Genomic DNA, 11,609 nt, shown 5'->3' with positions numbered 1-11,609 from the left:
CATATTTTTGTGGCACTGCATAAACTATATACTTAAATATGTGCCTCACAAAGAATTAATAACTTGCATTCAAATATGAAGGTAAAGAAAACTATTTTTTTCTGGATCTGAAAATAATCAAAATATCAGTTTATTTTAATTCACATTTATTTATATATAAGTTATTTTTGACAAATGAAAATACAAGCATATTTATAAGATGGTAGACATAAATATAAATGAAATGTATTTCAGACAAAATTTAACAAATATATTAGACAAACTGATGACATAACACTTAGCTTCAAGGTACATTAACATGGATGTTAAAAAGGATGTTTTCACAAAAACTGCTATAAAATGTTCACATTTGTGTTAGTAATAGGTCACATTTCCTAGACTGATGTTTTATGAAAACTGTAAAGATTTAATGTAATCATTCACCTCATGTGGTAACATTATTTGTAAATGAAGCATATTTTTGTCAATAGAAATATTCATTTAAATAATATGGCATTTTTATCAAGACAATGCTACCTTTATTAAACAAACATGCACAACACATTAAAACTCGAATGATTCACATACCTTTATGCACGGTGTTTAGTTTTGCTATGGCATGCTATCTTTGTGAAAAATATACTTACAATTTGGCACAGAATCAATAAATTGTATTGCTCCTAATCAAAACAAATGTGATCTAAATTTTCCATGCATGGAAAATACTCTATCACAATTTGCTTTTTCCCTTTACATTTTATTGACCAATGGCAGTTCTTTACTGCTTTAGTTGGCATAAATAATGGATAGCCAAGAACTAAAAGTCATGGTTAGGTGTTTTGCCTACACTCTAATTGGAAATGAGTCGATTTCAGCTTTTCTAGCAGCAAAACATTTCCATCTGTATTGTGGCCAACAAATTTCTAAATAAGGGTGTTATCAGCAATAATATGTATCATTATGAGATGCTTTTCTTTAGGAGGCAAAGAGGTTGAAAGGAAACGTGGATCTCTTCATAAACTGGGAACATATGTGGTAAGGGGAGCAAATGCCAACTGAAGCAGAAGCAGGGGAAGTTCTTTGGAAAGTGGTGACGGCCCACGCAAGCTCTGGAGTAGCAACGAGGCAGAAAACAAAGGCAGGCCCACGGGAACCATTCAGGGTGGAAAGGGCTGCCATGGCTTTGAGGAAACTGAAATGTGTCACGTGTATCCCTCAAAAGAAATAGCATCCAGAGCAGGGACAGCATTCCTGGAGCAGCAAACTACCACTGCTGTTTAGGAAAAGTTTTACATTTCCACCTCGGTGTCTAAATTGGGACTGAAGAAATTAAGCTAACTGGCAACATTTTTTTTTTTTTCTGAATTCATTCATAAACATTATGGAAGAAGAAAGGGAGTAACATTAATTCAAGCTTCCTCCAAACCAGAGAAGAGAAATCACACTCATTCTAAGCGTAGACTTCAGAGTTAGGTGACTAAGAAAAGTGCCATAGCTCTTTCTCACAGTTCTCCTAAGATACACTTGAGGGGTTGTATTTTGAGAGACTGGTTGAAGGAATCTGCTCCTTTCATAAAACCTTGACAGTCTAGTTTTTATATTTATTATCTGGGGGAAAGGAAGCAGAATTAAGTCCACCTTTTAAACAAATAGAGTAATGAACATAATGTCGTTTTCTTTGCTTTAAGATCCTTGCTTTTCTGAGGACCTTTAAGCAGTGAAATGGCAAAGAACATCAAACAGGTTAAATAAAATGGGCAAACTTTTGTTTAAAGCTGTTACAGTGCAAATAGACATAAAGATTACAAATCACAGAGCACCGAATTTTCAAGAGTGAAATCGTACCAAAACCGTGATAAATTTTCGCTGACATCATAGGAGAGTAAGTGGTCTGGAAGGTCACTGATGGTGCCCTGCACGGCCAGGACATGTGGGGCCAAGGTGAAGGGTACGTCGTTCAGGAGTTCGGCCATTAATGAGTTGTTTTCCAAAGTCTGGCCTGCCTTATTTTCCATTTCGGGGCTTGCTACAGTCACACTGGATGAGTTTTCTTTGCCAGTCTAAAAATACATATATATTTAAGTCATTTAGACCTCGTGGACTTTGAGGTTTAGTAGTGGTAAATGTGGCATTAATATAGCAAAAATGATTGAGAAATCTTGACTATAGAAATATTCCCAGATTAGAATGCTGTTATTTACTCTACTTGTGAAATACATCCATCTAGATCTCTATTAGGCTTTGAAATGAATTCTAATCCCTACTCTTACTCAGACTGACCACCCATGGCCCCCTCAAATACAAATTGGCATTCTTGCTATTTCCCTAGCCCAGATAATGTCTACAAAGTCTGGCTCACAAATCTGATGTATGCTTTCAGGCTCTACAGAATTCCCAGCTTCCCTGTGAAATCTTTTATCAACGTAGTCCAAAGTGACCTTGCCGGCTTCAGAGAGAATATGGGGCAAAATGCCTAGGATCTTATTTGGCATTTACTGTTTTTATCCTTGCTAGTGGTTGTTTCATTATACATATGTCTTATCCCCAACTAGAGTCTAGGGTACTTGAGGGCAAGAAATCTATTTGACATCTCTTTGTATTCTCCACCTTGCATAACTTACCTTGCATACTTTGCATGTATGCATGTATCCTCCACCTTGTATACCCTGATACATACTTGAACATTTACCTCGAATGCGAACCATAAGTATTGACTGACTGCCTGACTTCCGCTGGAACTAGCATGTTATATTACCCAAGGTATTCAGATAAGAATTGATATATCTTGTTCAATTTCTTTAAAACTGGCATACCTTGCATATGGTACTTTACCAAAAGATGTGCACCAGGGTGTTCACAGCACTCTACGCAAGCCCCAAACTGGAACCCAACTAAGTATCCATCACCAGGAGAACGGGTACAAAACTGAAGTGTATTTACAAAAATGAGAACCGATGACGGGCTGCTCCAAGCAGCTGAAACCTACCTCAAACCAGGTTAGGCAAAACTTGACCCCCCCACCCCCTCCACCCGGTCTCATGCAGAATAAAACTGCAGAGTCTTTACAGAGGCCAACGGGGCCCTTCCTGATCTGGCCCCGGGGCACCTCTCTGCCAGTATCCCCAGCTAGGCTGTCCTGGCTCCCTCCTCTCTAGTCCCACTGCCCCCTGCTGTTGCTCGTGCACACCCAGCCTGCTTCTGCCTTGGGCCTTTCCTCTCCAGTCCCTCCGCCCAGGAGGTTCTTCTCCCAGACATACCCGGCTTCCTTCTCTCACAGCCTTCTCAAGGAGGCCTTTCCTGACCACTTTATTTAAACTGTAGCCTGGCCCTCACCTCCCGCACTCCAGCACTCCGTCTGCCTCTCCTGCTTTTTCCTCTCCATAGCCCTCAGCACCTTGTTCTATGGTATATAAGTTATTCTGATATCACCCCTTGGAAGCTTAAGGAGTTTCACTTCCCATGTTCACTGCTGTATCCCCAGTGCCCAGATCAGTGCCCAGTGCTCAATAACTCTTTGTTGAATGGATGAAAGCAGACAAGATTTTTCCCTGCATGGGGCTCACATTGTAATAATTGTGAGTGCTGATAAATTCCTCCTAAGTCTAGAGGAGAATGGTTTTCTGTGTAGGAAACAGCAGTTTTGTTAAGCTTGTTATTGAAATGGAAAATGAATACAGAAAAGGGTACATCGTAAGTGTACAGCCTGCTAAGTTTTAACCAACCAAACACCTGTGAGCAACCAGCACCCAGATCAAGAAATATAAGTGACCAGCTCCCCAGAGGCCCAGCAGGTGCTCTTTTAGTCACAATCAACTCCTTGCCCCTCAGTCACCATTCTGATTTCTAACAGCACAGACTGGTTTTACCTGTATTTTAAATGAAGGCATAATACAGTATGAACTCTTGTTTCTGGCTTCTTTCACTTAACATTTTATATATGAGATTCATCCGTGTTGTTGCATGAGGGCTTTAAAAATTTTTTGAAGGACATATTGTTACAGAGGAGATAAATTCTTACTGATGACTACAGACAGTGTGTGTTTGGGGAGGGGGTACCTGTGTCCAGGGAAGGAAGCAGGGAAACCAGCCGGGAATGAGAAATAATTGTGGATTAGGTGGTGATACTAAAGGTGAGACAGAATGGTTGGATTGTGGATAGACCAAGAAGAAAGCTAATAGGATTTGCTGATGGAATGGATGTGGGGTGTGAGAGCAAGAGCGGAGCAAGGATGAAGCCAAAGTTTGTGGCTTGAGCAATAAGGATGGAATCTCCATTCTCCATTTACAGGGATGGGAAAAGAGTGTCAGCAGGGAGCGGGTGTAGCAGGAAGATGAGGAGCTGTTCGTAGATAGGGGGATCCGACAGGAGTCTGGAGCTGGGGGAGATCTCGAGGAGAAAGTCTGCTTGGTGCTGTGTTTAAAAGATGATGGGAGGTGGGCGCCTGGGTGGCTCAGTCAGTTGAGCATCCGACTCTGTTTGGGCTCAGGTCATGATCTCAGGGTCGTGGGATGGAGTCCCATGTTGGGCTCCACACTGAGTGGGGAGTCTGCTTCTCTCTCTTCCTCTCCCTTTGCCCCTCCCCCTGCTTGCACACACATTCTCTCTAAAATAAATAAATCTTAAAAAAAAATGATGGGAGGAAGGCAAGTAAAGAAAAATATGAGAACAGACAACATTTTGAGACATGGTGCTACAGATGGGAAAAAGATATATGGGCCAGTAGCTAGAAAAGGATGTGGGGTCAGGAGAGGTTTCTCTTGATTTTTCTTTTGCTGTAGGAGTTGAGAGAAATGACACTGTTGTTATGCTAATGAGAAGCTCTAGAAAGGAAAACTCCATGGAGATTCTGTAGGAGAGGAACTGGTCTCTTCACAAGGCATCCCCAGCACCTAGAACAGAGGCCCTCAAGAAATATTTGTTTGGTTAATTCAGAGTCATTTACTAAACACATCCCTAGCAAGAGTTATCCTTACTTCCGGTGAAAATAAAACACCAGAGTACTGTCTTAGGACTGTAACTAGAACAGTGTAACCACACCCTGCTACGACAAAGCTTATCAGAAAGGTCCATGGACGCAGTGGACAGAACCTGCCTTCTGAAACCTGAGTGAGACTTAAATACTAAGGATCCCTGGGTCAGATGAGAGCACAGGTATCAGTGAGCAAGGATGCCACAATTCCAGCCTCTTTAAAGGATCTCACCTAGCTATCGCTGCTTTCTTCAAGATGACCTATGCATGGAGGCTTTGGTTACCGTGGAGCGCACAACAGAGTGTTCAGAGCACAGATTCTAGAACCACACTGCTTCGGTGCAAATCCAAGGTCTCCTGCTTATTGTCTTGGGCAAGTTATTTAACTTCTCCATGCCTCAGTTTCCTTGGCTATATTATGAGATCAAGAACAGTACCTATTTCACAGGATTGCAATGAGGATTAATGAAATGATATTCATAAGTACATAGAATAATGCTTAGCACATGTTAAAATGAGTGAATAAATTAAAACTTTGGGAATGGGTAATGCCACTTGGCTTTAGATAAAATTTAGGATTCACCCATCTCTTTTTTTTTTTTTTTTAACATTTTATTTATTTATTTGAGAGAGAGTGAGAAAGTGTACAAGCGGGGCGGGGAGGGGAAAAGGGAGAGAGAGAATCCCAAGCAGACTCTGTGCCGAGTGTAGAGCCTGATGCAGGGCTCCATGCGGGGCTTCATCTCATGACCCTGAAATCATGACCCAAGCTGAAATCAAGAGTCAGATGCCTATGGGGCGCCTGGGTGGCTCAGTCATTAAGCGTCTGCCTTCAGCTCAGGTCATGATCCCAGGGTCCTGGGATCGAGCCCCACATCGGGCTCCCTGCTCCGCGGGAAGCCTGTTTCTCCCTCTCCCACTCCCCCTGCTTGTGTTCCCTCTCTAGCTGTGTCTGTCTCTGTCAAAAAAAAAAAAAAAAAAAAAAAAGAGTCGGATGCCTAACGGATTGAGCACCCAGGCGCCCCTCTTCAGTTTTTGACATCATCTTATCTTACCCTCCTCTCTATCTTGCCTTCTCTCTTAATCTCATGCACAAGTGTTCTCTAGATATATCTGTTAGTAGCATCCCATGCTTGAACTTTCTTCTCTTTATTGTGTACAGAAAGTTCTCCATTTCCTTAATCATCTCCTTTCTTAAACAAAAGCATTCTTGAAATCTCACCTTCTCCACTAACAAGGAGGTGTATTACCCGTACTGCTTTGCTTTCTCAACACCCAACTTCTAAGGTTTAACCCTCTGGCAGACCGCATCTTGGATAATAAAGGAATTGAGACATATGGTTCTTCGTTCAAGTTCTCCTGATAAAACTGCCGTACACTTCACCTGCCTGGGCCTCACTTCTCTAGTCTGTAAAATGAGTGATGAGGGAGGACATATAATCATGAGGAGGAGGAGGAGGAGGAGGAAGAGGAGGATGGCAGCAACCGGCATAAACTGGGCACTTTGTGCCAGTCTCCATCTGAGCTGTTTAAATGTACTCACCCATTTAAGTCCCACCACAGCGTTGTGGGGCGTGTACCATTATTAGTCCCCTGTTAAAAACAAGAGGGCACGGAAGCACACAAGGTGAAGGAAGTTGTCCCGGGTTATAGAGCTAGTCTGTGGTAACCCTGAGAATCAAGCCCGGTGACCTTTAAGGCTCCACATTCGAAGACCCCGCACACCTCAGCTTTGGATAGATTGGGCAACTGAATGAACAAAGCCCTGAAAATTGAGGGGATGGTATCACAAAATATGACAGGTGCCAACATAGCATATCCTGGCCTAATTCAGAAGGAAAAAAGACTCTAATATCTTTTACCATTAGGAAGAGAGGATTGAAAAATCATTAAGGTGACAGACCTTAGACTGCAGAAGGACAGAAAAGCAACTGTAATTTATAAAATATTTATCCCCAGAGATAAATCTACCAGTAGTCTGGATAAACCACAGGGAAACGCTGGGGTCAGTGAAACAAGATTGTCTATAAGTTGATCACAGTTGAAACGGAGAGGTAGAAGGTACGCGGGAATGTGCTACATGTATTCTTTCTACCTTTGTCTGAAAACTGTCCAAAATAAAAAGTTTCCAAAAATTAACGTAAAAATACCACAGACAAAGTGTTCCACCAAATGCCTCCTAGAAGGCTCTGAATTTCAGCTGTGCTGTATGTATTACTCCACCATCTATTTCTTAACAGTTGGCTCGAGTGCAACGTTACAGTCTCCAAGGAGGCTGCCTGCCCTCTTGGCAGCAGGGTGAGTGCCATGATGCAGCTGCTGTTGGCATGCTGAGAGCTGGAAGGGGAGAAACTATAAGGCAAAACACGAGTAAGTCACAAAGAAAATGTGAGTCAAAATTCAAGGACCCCACACCCTCTACTCTGCTCACGAAGTCGAGCTTGGCAGCCAGTGGAAGCAGAGGTGGGGGCTGAGGGCTGAAACAGGTGCATGAGTTCCCTGGCAAAAAGCAGCCCTCTCTCTTACACACACAGTCTTTCAGTTTTTTCATTTGCATAATAAAATGGGTCTTTAAAGAGAAGAATGAGTATGTTAACCACAATGGAGCAAGAAGAAAAGAATCAATTAACCTTATGGTTAATAGCCAAATTTTAAAAAATTACTTCAAATATTATGTTCATAAAACATATTCGTTATTTTTGTGATCAATCCCGTCTGCAGAAGGGCTGCTATGACAATGTTCTTGAGTCTAAGTTCCTTCGTATAATCTAGCTTTAAATACTTCTTTTTCAAATTAATGTTTGTCCTCCCATGGTTTAAGTAGGAGCAGGCCATGTCAGAATTTTTTTTTTTTTTAAATCTTGGGGAGAAGAGAAATTTCCTTATCTATATCATTACAACAAACAAAGTTTACAGTTAATCAGCTATTTTTGTGTTTGTATAAAAATTATTTCTTGTTCATCAGTTGAGCTGTTAAAAAATGGGCTGGCCAAGTTTCTCTTGTAATCCTCATTATCCTATTATCTTTGTTTCAAATAATTCAAAAAGGTTTATAGACACTATTCCTCCCTTTCTTGCAGAGGGGCTGCAAAGATTCATGAGGTTCAATCTGTAAAATCTTCTCAGAGCTTCCGAAAAAAACACAGTCCAAGAATACAAGGCACATAACACTTTTCAGTAAAGGCTTAGAAAAATGAAGTCACTTCCCTGGAGCAACAGAAGGTTAGTGGCATCCTGTGAACCTCGCTCCTGGGTATTTGAAAGCAAGGAAATGCAGGTTTGAGAACAGACTACATTTTTCCTGGCACAGAAGCCCCCCAAACCACCATGAAATCTATTAAGGGGTGCCAATTTTGCAAACCTGCTAACAATGTGGAGACTTCCCGACTAAAGTATGACTATTGTATTAATATGAACATCACCTATATTTGGCATCTTTTCAAACCTCCTGCTTTTTAAGGCAACCCGTGCCTCGGAGAAGTAGAGATAAAACAGTGTCCTATAAAAGCAAAATATTGAAGCCTTAAAATTTAGAAACCAACCTTAACCAAAACGGTCACAGAACCTATTAGAAGAATATGAAACCACGTATAAAACTCACATCTCACACCTTCAATTTACATGCAAAGAAGGTAGCTATACGCTAAAGCATATTTCTAGGAAACGAGTTACAGTAAGAAGAGGTGATGCCAAGCTCTGGCTGTCTATGCCTTTAAATTCTAACATCTATAAATAAAAGACATGTTCCTTTGAACAGTAGCCCGAACGGGCAACACTGTCACTTCATCTCCCCAGACAACTATCCATTCTCTTCTGGCTTCAGCTGGTATCTGCCTGCATGACGTCAGCGTCTTGACGGGGGTGGGCTGGGGGGCAAACGAGAGTCAGAAGCATCAGGGGACAAGAGGTCAGAAGGGGAGAGGAGCAATAGCACAGTTAGGAGAGTAAGGCAGCACTCAGCCTCCTTATTTATGTCTTTTTTTCTAAGAGGCTGGTAGCTAATAAATGGCCGGCTAGCTGATGAAAGCCAAGGGGCTGGTCTCTTCTACCTACATAAGTCCTAAGCAATAGTCTCCCTTCGCTAGGGAGAAGTTACTTGGCAAAGGTGGAGCCCGTTCGCTGCTTTTCTGCAAATCCTCCCTACGCAGAGCACAACACCTGCCCAGCACAAGCGTCCACTTGTGGCCCCTGAATCGGGTCCCCCTTTTTTCTGAGATATTCTAGGCACCCCACACTTGATTTTTTACATCGAGGGGCTAGGCCAAAGCAACAAACAAAAGCCCGGGACACCTGACCATGGATACAGCTAAATTAGGCAGGAGACAAAGCTGAATTCATGCCAACCTGTTTCCCATACAGCCTGGCCTCCCAGGTTGAGGATGCCATATATTAGAGTAGCAAACTAAGAGACCAGGTTAGAAAGTAGGTATTTTCTTTGCTCCCTTTCCTTTCTGATTTCTGACATCATTTCAATTTGCAACTTGGTTCATGATTTTTTTTTTCAGTATTTGTTCTCTTTTCTTCCGCCGCAACCCCCCCCCACCCCCAGTATTTCCACCTGCCTGTGCTTCCTGCTTCTTCCATCTTTCTTTAAAAAAAAAAAAAAAAAAAGTTCTCCTGACTTCCTCTTTTCAGAACTCCCGCTGAACCTATGCAAGTGAAGAGGGGGAAGGAAGCAGGCTGGCACTGGCTTCTGTAATCTGTTCCACGCATTCTTGGAAAAGTGGCTTCACTGAAGCCGGAAAATCCTCCGTACAGCCAACCAGAGTGGGGGAGCAGTGGAAAGAGGAAAGAGAAGCATTTTAGGAAAGGAACCAGCAAAAAACAGTATGTTCAGCATGGGATCCTCTTTAATACGGGTTTGGGACATAAAAAAGGCTATTCTAGTGATTTTTTTAAAAAATGTTTTTAAAAGGTAGTTTATAGAAGTTCATCATCTCTGACCTGAAGCTCTCCAGGAATCTTGTATTTGCCTGTAGGCCTTCCCCCTCATTCCTGCCAGCCCATATTTCACCCCTGCTCTCCTCTTGCCCTACATCACCACCTGGCCCCTCGCTGCTGGCCAGTGGGCCAGGACCCCACTCTGCAGAGGAAACACGAATCATCAGGCGAGGATCTCTTCTACTTACCGCATCTCTGCCCCTCCACGCTTCCCTCCTACCACCACAGGCAAGTTGCCCTCTTCCCACCCAAAGAGAAATCCCTCCCCAGGGCTCCACACCCATCCTGTCCCTACTCTTCAAGGACGCAGCTTCATCCCTTAGGAGGTGGCTCCCAATTGCCTATCTTTTATAAAGTCAATTCACCATTTACAGAAAATTCTGCTGAGGTCTTTCACACCCACTGGCATCTCACCCACTGAACGCCCACACTATCTTTCTCCCTTTTTTCACAGCCAGGCTGAGATGATTGCTGACACTCGCTGTCGGTCTCACTCCTCACCCACTGCGGTCTGCCTTCTCTCTCTGCCCCTGTGCTGACACTGCTTTGTCCAAGGTTACGAATAATCACACTGTGCTAAACTGAGAAGCCGTTCTGAAGTGCTAACCTTATGTGACTTCTTTGTAGCACTTGAGACTGGTGACCCTCTGCGTTTTTATTTTCTGGCTTCCGTGCCACTTCGTGGTGTTGCCTCTGTCTAGCTGATTATTCTTTTGTCTATTTCTGAAATGATATTCTCCAGGGTCTAATTTCTGTTCCTTTATTCTTCCTCGTCTCTACACACTTCCTTAGAGGAGCTTATCCATATCCGTGGTTCCTATTGCCCTATCCCTCCACTCCCTGAAAGTAGATGAGTATGTAGATGCATGCATGTGCATACACGCCCACACCCATCTCGAACCCAGACTTCTACTTGGGGCTTCTGACCCACATGTTCAACTCCTATTATACCTTTCTTTTCTTTTGGAATATTGAACTCAGCATGTTCTGAACCTGACAAGTCCTGCCCAGCTCTACTCCAACCTAATGCTCTTCTAATATTTTTTGAATAATGACTGCCAAACACAGAAGCCTGAATTATCTTTCTCTTTCCCTGTCACTTCTTCCATCCAGTAAATGACTGAGTCCTACTGATTTTGAGGTTTTTAATGTCTCCCCAAGTTTCATCATTTCTCATCAATCCCACCGTCAGTTCTCTAAATGCAAGCCTGTGGCCTTGTGTCATGAATACTGCACGAGTGTCCTGCACATGGCCTTACTCCCTCTGTACTACATTCTCCCTCTCGCTGGTCATATTGAACACACATGCTCTTCCTTGCTTAACGCTTCTCAATGCCTCTGGACAAAAGAGCAAACTCCATATTGTAGCACATAAGGTATGATCTGGTCTTGCTTACCCCTCTGATTTCTTTTATTACCATTCCCGAACGTCTCAATCCATACCAAGCTATTTACTATTATCCAAACATGCCAAGCTCTCCCTTTAGCTCTGGGCTTTGGCTCATTTGATTACTTCTGCCTTAATGAAGACATCTTTCTCTCTTCTTCTTCTCCCTTCATCTTGCCTATTTCAACTTGCCCTTCAGGATGCACACTAGGACTCTTTCAGAAAGATCTCCCCAAGTAACTCCTCCAACCTGGGCCAACTGCCTGCCTGTGTATTCCCACAACACCTTGTGCATACCTCTCTCACCACACAAATCATACTGGACTAGAATT

The 11,609-nt window shown here is 42.7% G+C and overlaps 1 protein-coding gene across 4 annotated transcripts in view; it reads right to left on the bottom strand.

The window, feature by feature from the left end:
* Window positions 1–733: 733 nt before the first annotated feature.
* UMAD1 (UBAP1-MVB12-associated (UMA) domain containing 1) overlaps window positions 734–11,609 on the bottom strand; it is a 215,538-nt gene continuing 204,662 nt past the window's right edge. For all 4 annotated transcript variants that reach the window (XM_035020631.1, XM_035020632.1, XM_035020630.1 and 1 more), the window contains one exon: window positions 734–2,039. In XM_035020631.1, coding sequence (XP_034876522.1) covers window positions 1,782–2,039 — 258 coding nt within the window. In that variant the 3' untranslated portion in view covers window positions 734–1,781. The remainder of the gene's footprint in view (window positions 2,040–11,609) is intronic.

Source organism: Mirounga leonina, unplaced genomic scaffold (genome assembly GCF_011800145.1).
Source record: "Mirounga leonina isolate KUSES-001 unplaced genomic scaffold, KU_Mleo_1.0 Mir_174, whole genome shotgun sequence".
NCBI classification, from domain to species: domain Eukaryota; kingdom Metazoa; phylum Chordata; class Mammalia; order Carnivora; family Phocidae; genus Mirounga; species Mirounga leonina.
The sequence above is the reverse complement of the archived record's forward strand: the minus strand, read 5'-3'. Positions and strand labels throughout refer to the sequence as shown.